At 43.8% G+C, this 15,907-nt stretch overlaps 1 protein-coding gene across 1 annotated transcript in view; it reads right to left on the bottom strand.

Annotated features, from left to right (window-relative positions):
* Positions 1–9,963, bottom strand: part of CARMIL2 (capping protein regulator and myosin 1 linker 2) — a 1,059,949-nt gene extending 1,049,986 nt beyond the window's left edge. Inside the window, exon 1 of the mRNA XM_075188807.1 lies at positions 9,843–9,963. Coding sequence (XP_075044908.1) covers positions 9,843–9,882 — 40 coding nt within the window. The 5' untranslated portion in view covers positions 9,883–9,963. The remainder of the gene's footprint in view (positions 1–9,842) is intronic.
* Positions 9,964–15,907: the final 5,944 nt, after the last annotated feature.

Below are 15,907 nucleotides of genomic sequence, written 5' to 3'. Positions count from 1 at the left end.
ACACACACAGCTGTCAGAAAGATCCGCATGAGAAGTGAGCGCGCCCAAACCAATCACCGAGCTGAATACTGCAGAGTATTATTTTTAAGTTATTTTTAAAGGTGCTACCGGTTTGTGGCAGAACAGGTCTTGATGTCGTTTCTATTCCCTTTGATTTCTTTATCTACGAAACAAGGAAATAAAAAATGTTTATCATTTAACTTCTATATCTGTAATTTTTATTCTACAACATAAATACTCTCATTTTCTCACCTTTCACACTGCTCGAGATCAGTTTATTTATATTTTGGTCCCTATGGCGAAATCGCAATAGTAGCGGGCTTAACCTCCGAGCATTCTGGAAAACAGGTGCCATTTTGATTATTATAACGGTACAGGTATGTGCCCAAAGCATTTAGTTGTCTACACATGTTCACTGAAATACCTTCGTGTAGAACTTCTTTAGTATATTTTTCTTGTTCAATTTCTCCTTGTTTGCTAACATTAGTGGTATCAGTGGTATCTTAAACAGGCCTTCTCACCGTTAAATCTTTGTTCTGACATAATAAATTAGGTTATAAATTAGCATTTTACATTGCTTTGTGTGACACTACATCTACACTACAGGTACACTACATGTGCTACAGACCTTTTTTAATGTCGTTGTCATCCTGGTCCAGTACTTTTACCATCATCTCCACCGCTCTTGGGCTCATTGGATTTGCTCTTTGCTCTTCTTGAGTATCTCCATCCCCCACCTTTACTTTTCCAACATTTTTTGGCCCTTCCAGCACCATCTCTGACTCTGTCTTCGTCTCCGTCTCCATAGCTGCAACCCCCACTGACATCTTCTCCTCACCCGCATCCCCCACTGCCACCTTCCCCTCAACCTTGACCCCCACTGCCACTTGCTCACTCGCCATCTTCTGACTTTCCTCGGCGCCAAACAGGTTCCTCTGTCATTTTATACACTCTGACATGGGCATTTGTTTCTGCTGTGGACCAATCAAAAATGATGCACGCCGAGAATGGAGCATTCCGGTACATATGAAGGGATTTTATTATTATACAACTCCACTATCTCTTCTGTCCCCCAACTCCGCTGCCTGGGAGTCATCCTCGACTTCTCGCTCTCTTTTGCCCCCCACATTCAATCCCTCGCCCAATCCTGTCATTTCCAACTTCGCAACATCGCCCGCATTCGGCCCATCCTTTCTCATGAAGCAACCAAAACTATTGTCCACACACTAATCATTTCCCTGCTGGACTACTGTAACCTTCTCCTCACCGGCCTCCCCCACTCTCGGCTTGCCCCCCTTCGTTCTATACTTAATGCGGCTGCGAGGCTTATCTTTCTTTCTCGCCGCTCCTCTTCTGCCTCCCCTCTCTGCCTTGCCCTACACTGGCTCCCCTTCCCTTACAGAATCCTCTTCAAACTTCTTACCCTCACCTACAAGGCTCTCTCCCATTCCACTGCCCCTTATATCTCCAATCTCCTCTTCATCCACACTCCCGCCCGGTCCCTGCGATCAGCCAATGACCGTCGCCTCTCCTCCTCTCTGATCACCTCATCCCATTCCAGAATTCAAGACTTCTCCCGAGCTGCCCCCCTGCACTGGAATGACCTCCCATGCTCTGTCCGTTTGTCCCCTAACCTGTGCTCTTTCAAACGGGCACTCAAAACTCATCTCTTCCGCAAAGCCTACCAGCCTTCCACCTAACCCTCTCTCCACCCTCACTCTGTTCACTTCGCTCCTGCTCAGTAGTGGGGAGCACTTGCTCCCCTCCTCCGACTCCCTTTGTGCCTGCCGTCTGTCTACCCTCCCTATAGGATGTAAGCTCGTATGAGCAGGGCCCTCCTCCCTCCTGTCTCGCTACCTTATCTTCTGCTCCACTTCAATATATTTGCCTTGCCTGGAGCCTCTGAAGTCTTGGTACTACTCGTTTATTGTTTTGTACTGTTATTCCCTGTACGGTCTATTGTTTGTACTGTGTACGACGCTACGGAAACCTTGTGGCGCCTTATAAATAAACGATAATAATAATAATAATATTATTATTAGGGAATATTCATTGCTTTCCACTTTAGCAGGTAAATGTTTTTCAAAATTGAATGTATATTACTGAACTTCTATTTTATAGAAATGAATGAAGAGACAGTGTTGCCTTATCTTTTTAGGCAGCTTTGGGAGTTAACTATAGCGAAAGCTCTGCCCCTAAATGCTAATGCCTTTGGTATCTCGTACATTTTCCGCAAATGTCGCTGCAGTGTGTACGAAATTAAAATCATTGCTCACGACAACATGGCTGTAAAAAGTCGCTAAAGGGACGTCCGCTCTTCCCTTTATCGTCCTAAAACAAGGCTAGTGTGTATGCAGTCCATGGACTGAGCGATCGGAACATCGATCTCATGTAAAATCGCTCAGCATAAAAAGTTGGTCGAAATTTCTGTAGTGTGTACCCAGCTTTAGTTCCAAAATTTCAAGGTGGATCCTTGATGCAATAGTGCTACTGGAAAAGTGGGTGCACCTAATAAAATCAGATATATGTTGTGCCATCTGATTTTTCCTTACATTTACCATGTAAACTGTTAATATTTTCAAAAGCATCTTGACTAGGACAGAATAGCAGCCACGCCATACAATGTATGAATAAGCAGCTGTTTTGGGTGAAACAAGTCCAATATCAAACATATTCACTGTCAATCCTGCTGCAGAGGAAAAACACAAATTGCTAAATGCAGTGTTTAAGATTTTTGCTAACCATCAGTTGTATCATTAAAATACTGAAAAGTGTCCTCTATTTACATACTATACGTAAGATAAAATGCAAATTAATTATACAAAAATATTTCTAGTGAGTAGGGAACAAATTTCCCAACGTGATCTATTTAAATTGGTACGACATGCTCTGCTTCTGAATTTAGCACTTATTTTCATTATTTATGTGGCTATTACACTCACAACATAGAGGATGTACAACTCCCAGCATAGCACTACTACTGAATATGACTATAATACAATTGTGTCAAATACCTATTGGTATTTTACATGCTTTAGCAACTTTATTAATGCTAGTAAAATGCTAATATGTTTGATATACAGTATATATATAATGACATTGTAGACATGGTGAATGAAGCCATTAAAAATAATTTACAAATATTCAATAAATGTGAATTCACATTTCTTTATAATTTGCGAAGATGCGGCTATATATCTGCTAAGCACATTCCTTGTCCACGCCCACTTCTTGGAAATACCCTGTCAAAAGGTGAGCTATATTTGCAGATTTTCCCATAGTGCAAAGCTACATATGAAGCAAGCAATAAAAATGTCACTACAAAATGTTGCCTACTTTAGGACCACCCTCCTGTTGATTTCAAAGCATTTTTTCTTTTCTTTTAGACAAGCAGTGTCTTTTTACATATTTTCCAAAAATACTGCTCATGAGTTAAAATATAGTCATTTATATATCTATATAAATTAATCTAAAGAGTGAGAGGACACTCAGGCCCTCATGTGTTACGGCTCACGTCCCCAGGCATCAACTCCTAGAACCGCTTCAGAGGTCTTCGCCTATAGGAACCGCTTTTCTGGTAGAGCTAGATGTGCTCACAGGTACTGTGATGCACCCAGGTCTTGTACTCTAGTAGTAGGAGCTAATACCTGAGAACGTAGCGCAGGTGTTCACACAGAGGTGGAGTGAATATCCCAGCAAGGCATATTAGGTAGCCGGCAAACAGCAGTGTCCAGGTCCAGGCCAGAGGTTAAAAGGTCACAGGCAGAACAGCAGTGTCTAAGTCCAGGCAAAGGGTTCAGGGTCACAAGAAAATCAGCAGCGTCCAATACAAGCAGGGGTCGAGGTCACAGGCAATCAACCAGAGTCAGAATCCAGGCAAAGGCCGGCAACATAAGAGAGAGTAAATCACACAGTAACAGAGCAGCACAGCAGGAAAGTATGCAAGAAGCAGGGACTATAACCGGCAGGGGAGGATTGCCCCTCCCTGCCTTATAAATGCACACTGGCCAATGAGAGGAGGCTGGGGGCAGGTCCTGAATTTAGCCACCTGGCTAAAGTTAAAATAGCGCTCGCGCCCGGCTACCCTGAAGCCCGGGACGCGGCGCGGACCATCAATAGCGTCCTGAACGTTGCCTCGGCAACGGCCGGGGTAAGCCGGAAGTGACGTCCCGGTCATCATAACGACGGCCGAGACACTGGGTGACAGAGGGGAGCGAGTCGCGATGGTGCCCAGAGCCGCCGCGGCTCGTGACATCATGTAGAGTCGGACATAAGTCTGACTTGTAAGCACAAAAAGCACAGTAGCCAAGGATCTGTCTTGGTCTGTTCTCAGACAGAGACAAACATCCCCTTCCACTTCTCCATGCTTGGAGAAATGGAATGGGAAGTAGTGGGCGAGCCCAGTAAAGTAGTTCATACATTTAGCTGCTATGTTGAGGGGGAAGTAAAGGTGCGCACTTGGGGGGGTTTCCTGTTGCCCACAAACCTCTGCCTCCTTCACCCCAGTGTGTGTTGGAATTACATGATCAAAACACCATTCTAGCACATGGGGGTCTATGCATCAAGCTAATATTCCACTTAAAAGATTCTTAAAAGAGGCTGTTTACGCATCTTTTAAGTATATTTGCTATGCATCAACTACCTAACGGAGGAGATTTCACAGAATTCTCCTCTGTTTAGGTTAATACAGTACAGCATAGCAGTCCCCATAGATTAATATGGGGACTGTGATGTTCTGCAATGCATCAAGCTTTGATAAGATTTGCATTGCACAGACAGGTAACACCATCTCAGGATGGCGCTAGCTGTCATTTCCTATGGAATTCTGCTGAAGCCTTTCTGGTTTTGCAGAATCCGATATAGTGAAAGTGCTGTAATAAGCTAGCGGTGATAGGATCGCAAGAGAGGGGTCACGCAAAGTATATTAATCACTGCAATAAAGTGTCTAAAAAAATAAATATAGAGGATATGTAAGTCTTTTATACTGAAGACTATAAATAATATAACATAGTACACATTGTAACACAATATAAAATAGTGGCATCACACATGTGTGCTAGTAGTACCTATGTTGTAAAATGTAATTATTAAAAATTTAAATTGAAAATAGTCAGTATGAGAAAATAATCAGCATTAATGAGGGGGACAATTGTCTTTTAAAATGTTGAATAAATATATAAGTAATATAAATAAATTCCCAAATAAAAATATTCTGTTAGTCTCCATCTTCTTATCAGATAACTATGGGAATAGGCACTTTGGGACTCACCCTCAATTTGACTACAAAGAAGTATATTGCAGGCATATAGAGCAAGTTTTTTGTGCTTTTTTCCCTAAATAAAGTATTTGGATACCCCCCTCTAGAAACTATGCATTTGCCCCTGAATGAGCAGCAGATAGGCCTCTAAGGAGATATATTTGTTGCTGTTGCTTCATCCTGGGTATAAGATCCATGCTGATAATGATGACCAACAGCAGGGACCTTGCTATAGCAAAAAAAAAAAAGAAAACAAATATATTTTAAAAAAACAAAACAAAAGCGTGTCCCCCTACCCAAACAGCTTAACCAACCCTAGTGCTACCAGTCTAGGCTAGTGCTAGCAAAATCGGGATGGGGGGGGGGCAAAACGCATTGAGTGCCAGCCTGGGCTGGTGGCATTATAGCAGGGAGAGCCACAGCATGTGTCCCCCCCCATAATGTCAAACCAGTCAAGTCAAGAGATACTGTCTACTGTTTCATCACTAATCACTTAATAAAACAATCAAAGTACTTTAATATATGGATCACTTGTTAATTTACTCACCAAGCCTCATACATCAATCAATTGCAAAATATAGCAAGTGAATCTCTCCTTGTTTGTTTTATACTACCAGGAATCCCCTCACACCAAGCTCAATGTATCTTTTCTGAAGTTCATTCTTGCACCAACAAGTTTCAACAGGAAGTCCTGGACCCCTGGCTACCATCCATCATACAGGTCATTCCTTTGATTGGGTTACATTTATATGTCACAAATATTGCAGTTTAGGCACCATTATGTGACTATTTCACTTATATATATATATATATATATATATATATATATATATATATATATATACACACCATACCTTATACCATTATATTGAGTCTTGTACAACAAATATTTGCAGCATGCAGATATTGACAAATTCATAGAGAATAAAAAGCAAAGAGTAGAACTAATAAAACTTCTAAAAAGGAAACGAGGTGGTGTTGCCCATAGCAATCAGATTCTATCTATCATTTATCTAGTACATTCTAGAAAATGTAGAATCTGCCAACTGCTCCACTATTCCTTTTTAGAAGTGTTAGTAAATTGACTTTCAAGAGTAGTACTATGTCTGTATATCAAAAAGAGACTGGATGCTGAGAATTACACTCCGAAAACAAAACAATAAGATGGTGCTGTGTAGTGGGTACAGAAGTACAGATACAAATAAGAATGTAGACATGGATATAGGAAATGGCAAAACTGTAAATAATGTGTTAGGTTAAGTCATGCACGCAAGTACCAGGGTTGCATGGATATGTGCTCACTGTCAGACATAACATCTCTAGGGCATTTGTGCGCAAGATGCATGTGCTAAAGGAGGCACATGCAGACCTATTAGCCACGTAATTTCATACTTGCCAACTCTCCCGGATTGTCCGGGAGACTCCCGCATTTTGCGAGAGTCTCCCGGACGAGTGTGGCAATCTCCCTGATAGGACGTGGGAAAAATTCAGTTTAAACGCCGCGATTCACCCGGAATCGCAGCGTTTAGCTCCGCCCCCGCTGTAAAATGACGCGATTTGCGTCATTCCGTCACGGGGGCGGGGCCAAAATGACGTGATTTCGCCGCCCCGCCCCTTGCACGCCCACGTCCCAGCCGGCATCTCCCGGAAATAGAAAAAGAAATGTTGGCAAGTATGCGTAATTTACCTTTTTTATACCTATTTTTAGTCATTCTGAAATAACAGTGAAAATAGAACATCAAATGGTCATTTTTCTTTACAACCTTACTATCCAACCATAGGTTTATTGGCTGTTTAGGCTGTTTTCAATCTCATAATGAGATTGAAAACAGCGGCTTTGCAAAAGTAATGCATTGCCCTTTGTGGATGCAAGGCACACTTGCAAGGTCTCTAACGTATAACCTGTTGTCTAGGGACATACTAAGTTCTCTACCTTTCTGTCCAGGCAACCAAGCTGACCATATTAAATTAATAGTCATTACGATCATATGATTTAAAGTTACAAGTGACAGTAATAAAACAGAAAATATATGTTTATTCTAGTAGTACTGGTAATGTAGCTAGATCCCAGTTTAAGGTTATCAGATATGTTTCTGTAAATCACCCAAAAAAAATAATTTCACCATTTTATTTAAATGACACAGGGTACAATGCCTAATACTATGGGCCTAGGTACCCATCACTAGAGCTCAGCAGTGGCCCAGATATTGCCCACCAGGGTTTCCATGGATCTCACAATATATTATAATATAGGTGTAAGTACCCTCTGCCTACACAGTATTTGTCATACGTAGACAGAAAGAACAGACTGCTGTATGTGCAGTATAAGGTCACATCTGAACAAAATTATATTAGACAGTAAATGAACAGTTCTTAACAGTATAATCAATATGGATTTTACATTTTTTGCAACATTAAAAACATAAAAATGCTTTTAATGTCTACTGTACATACAATGCCTTTATATAGTCTATCATAATTGCATAAACATCATCTGTGATAGCTTATAGCACACATATGTGTAAGTTTTAAAACAAAGACTATGCCGTTGTCAGTTATCACTATCAGTCAGCATTTACACCTGTCCTGTTGCTCGTGCAAATGATACCAATGAAACCAAGCATACAGAAAACCCAGGACTTGAATCGTCCGCATCGGAACGCCCTTGGCACTCGCTTATTTATTGCATGCAAGTGCTTTTTTGGGCAGACGGTCTGTTTCTGAGTCGGCGCAGCACCATTTCATGCAACATATGGTACACAAATGAACGTATGTCCATTATCATCATCATCATCATGAACATTTATTTATATAGCGCCAGCAGCTTCCGTAGCACTTTACAATTGGAAATAAACAGTAATGAAACAATATTGGGTAATACATACATACATCGCAAGCTAACAATCTATGGGACAATGGTTTGATACACAAGGGTAAGTGCTATATTATATTGAATAGTTGTCCAGCTATAATGCAAAGGTTAAAAAGTATTTAGTGGGCTGTATGCTTAGTCACACAACTATGGTGGTCAGATGGTTGTTGTCTTGTGTTAGCTGTGTAGAGGGTTGTAATAGGGTAACCTAGGGAGATTAAAAGGGTCATAGAGGAATATTTTAAGCTTGTCTGAAGAGGTGGGTTTTCAGACAACACTTGAAAGTTTTAAGACTAGAGGAAAGTCTTGTGGTGTGAGGGAGTGAACTCTATAAAGTGGGTGCAGCCCGAAAAAAGTCCTGTGAATCAGGCCCAATATATACAGCTCCTTAACACCTTGTATCTGATACTGTTTTATAAAATCATATTCTGTCTTAAGTTCTAGGTCAATATTTGCACTGCACCCACATTTTACTACACCACATATACAAAACAAAGGGTAACCAGATATTGTGAACAAAAGCCTTGAAAGTAGTAGCTGCTTCAGTGCCTGATGATATCAAATATAAATTGGAAGACTTTAACGATGAAATTCAATCTAGGTTACATGTATAAGCCATAGCAATGCAGTAAATACTTACAGACTAATTAATATTTATGTTTTATGGTTTTATGTCTTTATGAATTTACAGAAGGCCAAATAGGCTTTCTGAAACATTAATCCATAGCGCTAACATTCATCTCTGATGTAGGCCACTTTGAAAGAAAATTAACCTGAAAATAATTTTTTTTAATTGTTGCAATTTGTTCCTATTTTGACATATAATTTCAACATTATATAGTTTATGAATTTACAACTGCATGGAAACAATTTGTTATATTATTTTAGTAATGTCCTTCCTTTTATGGATCTGTGACACATCTGTCGACCATACCGTATCATTTTTTTCATGACACACTAATAAGTAAAACCAGAATCTACACAACATATTTCTCCTTTATCCCTGAATTCTTGTGATACATCCAGCCTGGCATATAAACGTGTCATGAGATTCTAGTTGTGAATTATAGCCTAATGATTATATCCCAGAAACATATTGAAACAGAGTCCCTACAACATTTGCCACCTGTGTAGTTTGAAAGCGAAACAAATTGGCTGCATTCAGAATATATCAAATGTAAAAAATGTCTAAAAACAATTATTTTTAAACTTTTTATGTTGTTGCCTTTATGTGAAGTCCAAGATTATGATTTTATTCATCCGGAATGTGGCTATGGCACTTTGAGTGAAGTAATTTATTTTATACTTCATTTAACTTGAACAAAAGTGTAATATTTAATTCACAATCCAATGACGTACACCCACTTGTGTATTTGTTAGCACCAACTTATATATGGCTTACATAAATTGAAGCTAAGCACAGAGAGATCCTCATAATAGTTGGCTAAGAATGTGCCAGGATAGAAGGCAAGCTATTAAAAACTATATGCAAATACATAAGGAACTTGGTCAAACTGGATCACTGATACCTCTTAAACAGACAGCCCATGCCCTATCTGCTCTGCCTTAACCAAAGCTGATCATTTGAACCAGGGCTAAACTGCAATGTCTCAGGCCGTAACACACTTCACTCACCCCAGCAGGTAACAAATTCAATAAGGTAAAGTTGATACAGCATACGCTAATAATCAAAATATGAAAAAACAGACATACCTTGTAACTCAAAGCTGATGGCTTGCATGCTGCTTTCCATAGTTAAAGCACTAGCTGACTTTGAAAGGTATTTATTAGTCTGAAGTGAATACTAAATGAACACAGGAAGGCAATGTAAGTTCTACACTGTCTCCACCCATTCAATGCAAGTATGACTTGCAGCAAGGAAGCCACATGAATCTGACAGTTGCTTTTAGTCATTTTATAGTATTCATAGCTATACACACTGTGTACAAGGCTGTATGTACAGTGTAGGCCTAGGGACACACAGTGCCAAGAGAACACAATTCAGGTGCAGCAGACATTTTAATATATATATATTATTTTGTTTGTGCTGGTTTCCAATGAACCATATTAGAACAATAGAGAAAGAGTTGTTGGGCAATGCTGCCGCCAATTCATTAAAATCAGTCCCACAGGTTGTGGTTGAATGCTGTAGCTGGGGGGAGTGCCCCCCCGGCAGCACTATACCACAACTGATATTATGAAGTGTACCAGACCCCAGAGTACAGTTAGGGGCACGGAGAAGAAAAGGAGCACTAGGCTCCCAGACTACCATGACTCTGGGGGAGCTAGCACCCTTCCCCAGTGTCACTATACCACCTACGATCCTCTAGGGGGTGCCATGCCCCTGGAGTCACAATATACTAGAGAGACAGGCCCATCCCCCCAGCGCCCCTACATTGACGGGGCCTGCAAGGAGTGCTAGGCCAGTGCTAGTCCGGTCCTGACAAGAAGGGGTCAGTGCATGTGACGGTAGGATACCCTGGTAGTGGAGGCTTCAGCGGGGTGCCTGGGCAGGGCACGCAAATAGAGGAGCCAAATAGTGACTCAAGCAGTAGGTCTCGCACCCTTGCCTCAAGTGCCCGGTAATCCCAGGGCGGAGGCAGCAGTCGCTCTCATGTGGCGTCTGTGGATTGCCAACAACGGGGTAGGGTCCATCTGGTTCCTCCAGATCGCAAAGGTCGCTGTGTTTGTTTGATGATTGATATACGAATCGCTCTCTCCCAGCAGGAGAGAGTTGACCAGGTCCTGGATTACATTACCCAGTTGACTAGGCCCTGGATTACAGCATTCATTGCACTCACAGCAGCGACTCCTGGTCCCATCTGGCTCAGGAGGGGCCGGCTGCCTTGTTAGGTTCCGATGGGGGCTCAGAGGAGGGGTAAGTGTGATGATGAGTATTCTCATGATGATGTGCCTAGTTTTTCAAACCGTAAGAGTACTAGTGCAGATTCGGTTCTGGCGCTTGCCCACCCCCAAGATAGTGAAGACACTGGACAATTATTTTATGCCCCAGCAGGAGTCATGGGAGAGGGGTCCAACCCACATGCCTGGTAGGCTTAGCAGGCTCACAGGGTCAGAGATGCTGCGCTGTAAAAATACAGCCTTCTATAGTGGGGTCCGCGCTTCTGTTAGGGACAAGATTCTCAAGGGGCGGCACACTGACATGTTCAATGTTATTGTAAAGACCATGAAAGCTACAGTTATGGAAAAAATGTGGCAGCGAAGCTAGCTTTAAAACGTGCCGCAATTGATTGAGCTGGGTGTATTTATTCATGGCATGTTACCTGGAGTCTTGCCCTAGGGAGTACATGGAGTTGCTTAAGTACCTTCAAATGATTCATGAGATGCATGGGTCATCTCGACTGAGTACCTGGCTGGAGTATAATGAGGAGTTTAGATCCAAATACAATGGTCACCCGAGCCTTATGATTGGGTTCAAAGATGTGGAGAACTGGTATAAGGTTACTCAAAAGACGCAGGTTGGCACCTTTGCAGCTGTCAAGCAGCAGCCTTCATGGCAGGGGTAGGCCTGGCATGCCAATTCAGCGAGGGGTGCATTGTTATGCCGTCAACAAGGGGTGATGTGGCCGTGGTGGGACGTGTAGATTCGCCGATACCTGCTCCATCTGCGGAGGCAAAAAATTGTGTCAAGATCGCAAAAGGGGGCAGGGACAGTGGCTCTGTAAGGCTGTTTCCTCCATAGTGTTTTCGAGCCTAGCCGATTGGCTGGCCAGGTATCCCCACGGAAGCTGTATTTATGTGTTCCGGCTCTTCGCTGGGGTTTCGTTTGCCGATAGAGGGGTATGTTGGGACCTCTTTGGTTAAAAACTTGAAATCTGCCATTATGTTTCCAAAGGTTTTGACTTTATGGTGTATGGGCAACCCCTTTACGGAGTCGCTAATGGAGGACATGGTGATTTCTTTGATTGGTGTGGTGACTAAGAAGGTGCCAGGGAAGTTTCTCCTTATTCAGCATTTATCATTTCCACCTGGGTTGTCGGTAAATGATCCATCCCCGCATGGTTCTACATTGTGTTCTACCAGTTCTTTGAATCTGCCCTGGACCTAGCGTGCAGCTTTGGAACCTGGTCTTTATTGACGTAGGTGAATATTGAGTCCGCCTTCTGACTTCTCCCATTGCACCCGGACTTCTTTTCTTTCATGGGATTTAATTTGGAGGACGGGTTCTATATGGATAAGTGCCTTCCCATGTGCTGCACTGTGTCTTCCTCCTTCGTCAAGTGTTTCAGCACTTTTCTGCACTGGTGTGTGACCACTGGTATGGGGCACCACCGGGTCGCTGTTATGAGCCGCGGCGGTGCCCAGTCGCCGCAACTCACTCACCTGCATCCCGGCCATCGCTATGGTGACCAGGACGTCACTTCCATCGCTATGGCAACCGGGACGTCACTTCCGGCCATTACCCGGCCGTTGCCGGGGCAACGGTCGGACGCTTCAGCGCCACGTCCCGGCAATGAGAGGAAGCCGGGCGCATGCGCTCACCGGATCCTCTAGCCTGCGGGCTGATTAATGCTGTACATTAATTATGCAGCGGGCTCTGATTGGTGGCCACTGGTACTTAAGGCAATGAGGTTTGCTGCCTCATTGCCGGTTATAGCTTCTGCACCCCAGTCTGCTGACCTGCTTTGTTCCTGTTCCTGTCTATTGAACTTCTGCTGATCTCCCGTGTATGACCCTTGGCTTGGATTTGGACTTCGCTTGTGTATCCCGTGACCCTGACCTCTGGCCTGTTTACCGTTTCTTCCGTCTGCTTGTGACCCTTGACCCCGGCTTGTTAACTGGAATTGCAACCTGCTGCCGGCCCTTGACTTCTGCGTGGACCTCACTCCGCTTGCCTAGGTTCTCCCCAGCCGGTACACACTTCACGACCCTCTGTCAGTCTGCAGCCCAGTCTGTCCCCACCACCAGGGGCTCCAGTGAACACCTGATTGCCAGAGTAGACTCCGGGTTATGTTGTGCCGGCTGGAGGGGTTCCTAACATTATAATCGGCCATTACACTGAGACGAGGTTGTGATGGATGGACGCGGATCCACACCGTCTCCAGCGCAAGCCTTAGCAGGCCATGTTGAGTCCTTGTACCAGATGATCCAGGGATTGGCTGAGCGTTTGTCCGTTCAGGAACAACTTGCAAAAATCTCGCAATCCACTCCAGATTCCACCTGTGAACCCAAAATGAATTTATTGGACCGGTTCTCCGGAAATAGATCCCTGTTCCGGAATTTCAGGGAGAGCTGCAAGCTCTATTTTCGGTTGAGACCCCGCTCCTCCGGTTCAGAGCAGCAAAGAGTCGGGATTGTCATTTCCCTTCTACAGGGTGACCCCCAGTCATGGGCTTTTTCCTTGCCGCAGACCAGTCCTGCCATGCAGTCAGTAGAAGCTTTCTTCAAGGCAATAGGTCTACTATATGATGACCCTGACCGTATTGGCCTCCGCTGAAGCTCATCTACGGGAATTGAAACAAGGCCGGCGGTCGGCAGAGGAATACTGCGCTGAATTTCGTAGATGGTCACCTTATAGTGGATGGAATGACCGCGCCTTACGTAGTCAGTTCCGTCTAGGCCTGTCGGAACAGATTAAAGACTCTTTGGTGCAATACCCGACTCCTACCTCATTGGAGGATCTGATGCACCTCGCCATTAAAATTGACAGAAGAATTAAGGAACGCAAGTCTGAGAAGGAGGCATCTTCTCTTCCATCTGCCTTGATTCCTGTTGTCACGGATGACGAGGAGCTTATGCAACTTGGAGCGTTTCGTCTCTCCCCTGAGGAAAGAGACAGGAGGCGATCACAAGGCCTATGTCTCTATTGTGGCACTAAGGGCCACTTCTCCCGTTCCTGTCCTAATAAACCGGGAAAAGAGCATGCCTAGGGAACGAGGGGAAGGTTCACCTAGGTCTGCAAATTGTTTCCTCAAAAAATGCTGTGTTAATCTCGGCACAACTCACGTCTAGTGCCGGTTCGGTGAACCTGTCGGCCTTCATTGACAGTGGAGCCGCAGGCAACTTCCTCGACATCGAGTTTGCCCGTTCTGCTGGAATTCCGCTGATTAAACTCAAATCTGCCATTACGGTATGTGGCTTAGATGGTAGTCCATTGCCAGGTGGCAAGATTACTTGGGAGACCCTGCTACTACAATTGAACATTGGAGCTCTCCACTCGGAATCCATAGTCTTCTTCCTTATCGAATTTCCGTCAGTTCCTTTGATTCTGGGCCACCCCTGGCTATCCCGCCATAACCCTGTCATGGATTGGGAAAAAAGGAGAAATTGTCCAGTGGAGCTCTTATTGTACACAATCTTGCTTGACACTACCTCTGCATGTGATTCAGCCTATTCTGGAGCAGCTTCCTTCACAGTATCATGAGTTCTAGGATGTTTTCTCCAAAAAGGCTGCTGACACTCTACCACCACACCGGGAATTCGACTGTGCCATCGAGCTCATTCCAGGTTCTAAATTACCCAAGGGACGCTTGTACTCTCTCTCCGGTCCAGAGACCAAATCCATGCAGAAATACATTGACGAAAACCTGGAGAAAGGCTTCATCAGGCCATCCAAGTCCCCAGTAGGAGGAGGGTGCTTCTTTGTATCTAAGAAGGACGGTGGACTCAGACCTTGTATCGACTACCAAGGGCTGAATCTCATTACAGTTAAGAACACCTATCCCCTTCCTCTCATCTCCGTACTTTTTGACCAACTAAGAGGGGCAACTATCTTCACAAAAATTGATCTTCATGGTGCATATAACCTCATATGTATTAGAGCAGGTGATGAGTGGAAGACGGCATTCAACATGCTCTCGGGCCACTACGAATATCTGGTCATGCCGTTTTGCCTTAGTAATGCACCTGCAGTATTCCAGGATTTAATTAATGAGGTGTTACGTGAGTTTCTGGGACACTTCGTTGTTGTCTACTTGGACGACATCCTCATATATTCAAAATCTTTGTCAGTACACCAGGGTCATGTCAGACAAGTCCTACAGAAATTGCAGGAACATCATCTCTTTGCTAAACTCGAAAAATGCGAGTTCGAGGTCCAGAAGGTATCCATCCTAGGTTATATAATCTCCTCAGAAGGTTTCTCCATGGACCCAACCAAGGTCCAAGAAATCCTGGATTGGGTACAACCAAATAACCTCAAGGCAGTCCAGAGATTCCTGGGATTCGCCAATTATTACAGCAGATTTATTGGCGGCTTTGCTGATATCGTGGCTCCTATCGTCACCTTGACCCGCAAGGGAAGTGATCCAGCTGATTGGTCATCACAGGCAATAACTGCATTTGAAACCCTGAAGAAAGCCTTTGTGTCTGCTCAGGTCCTTAGACACCCGGATCCTAAGGTACCATTTTTTCTTGAAGTAGATGCCTCTGACGTCGGTGCTGGGGCCATCTTGTCACAAAAAGATCCCCATACTCACCGCTTACATCCATGTGCCTATTTTTCCCATCAGTTCTCTTCAGCGGAAACCAACTATGATGTGGGAAACCGAGAGCTGTTGGCAATTAAATGGGCCTTTGAGGAATGGCGACATTGGTTGGAAGGCGCTGCACACCAGATCTCCGTTATAACGGATCATAAGAATATGCAGTATATACAGTCAGCCAAACGACTGAACCCCCGACAGGCTCGTTGGTCACTGTTCTTCACCCGGTTTAAATTTATAATCACCTACCGTCCTGGTTCTAAAAATGTCCGAGCAGACGCCCTGTCCAGAAGTTTCCTGGCACACCATGCTCCGGTTACTAGTCCAGAGCCT

Source organism: Mixophyes fleayi, chromosome 10 (assembly GCF_038048845.1).
Source record: "Mixophyes fleayi isolate aMixFle1 chromosome 10, aMixFle1.hap1, whole genome shotgun sequence".
Classification (NCBI taxonomy): Eukaryota; Metazoa; Chordata; class Amphibia; order Anura; family Limnodynastidae; genus Mixophyes; species Mixophyes fleayi.
The sequence above is the reverse complement of the archived record's forward strand: the minus strand, read 5'-3'. Positions and strand labels throughout refer to the sequence as shown.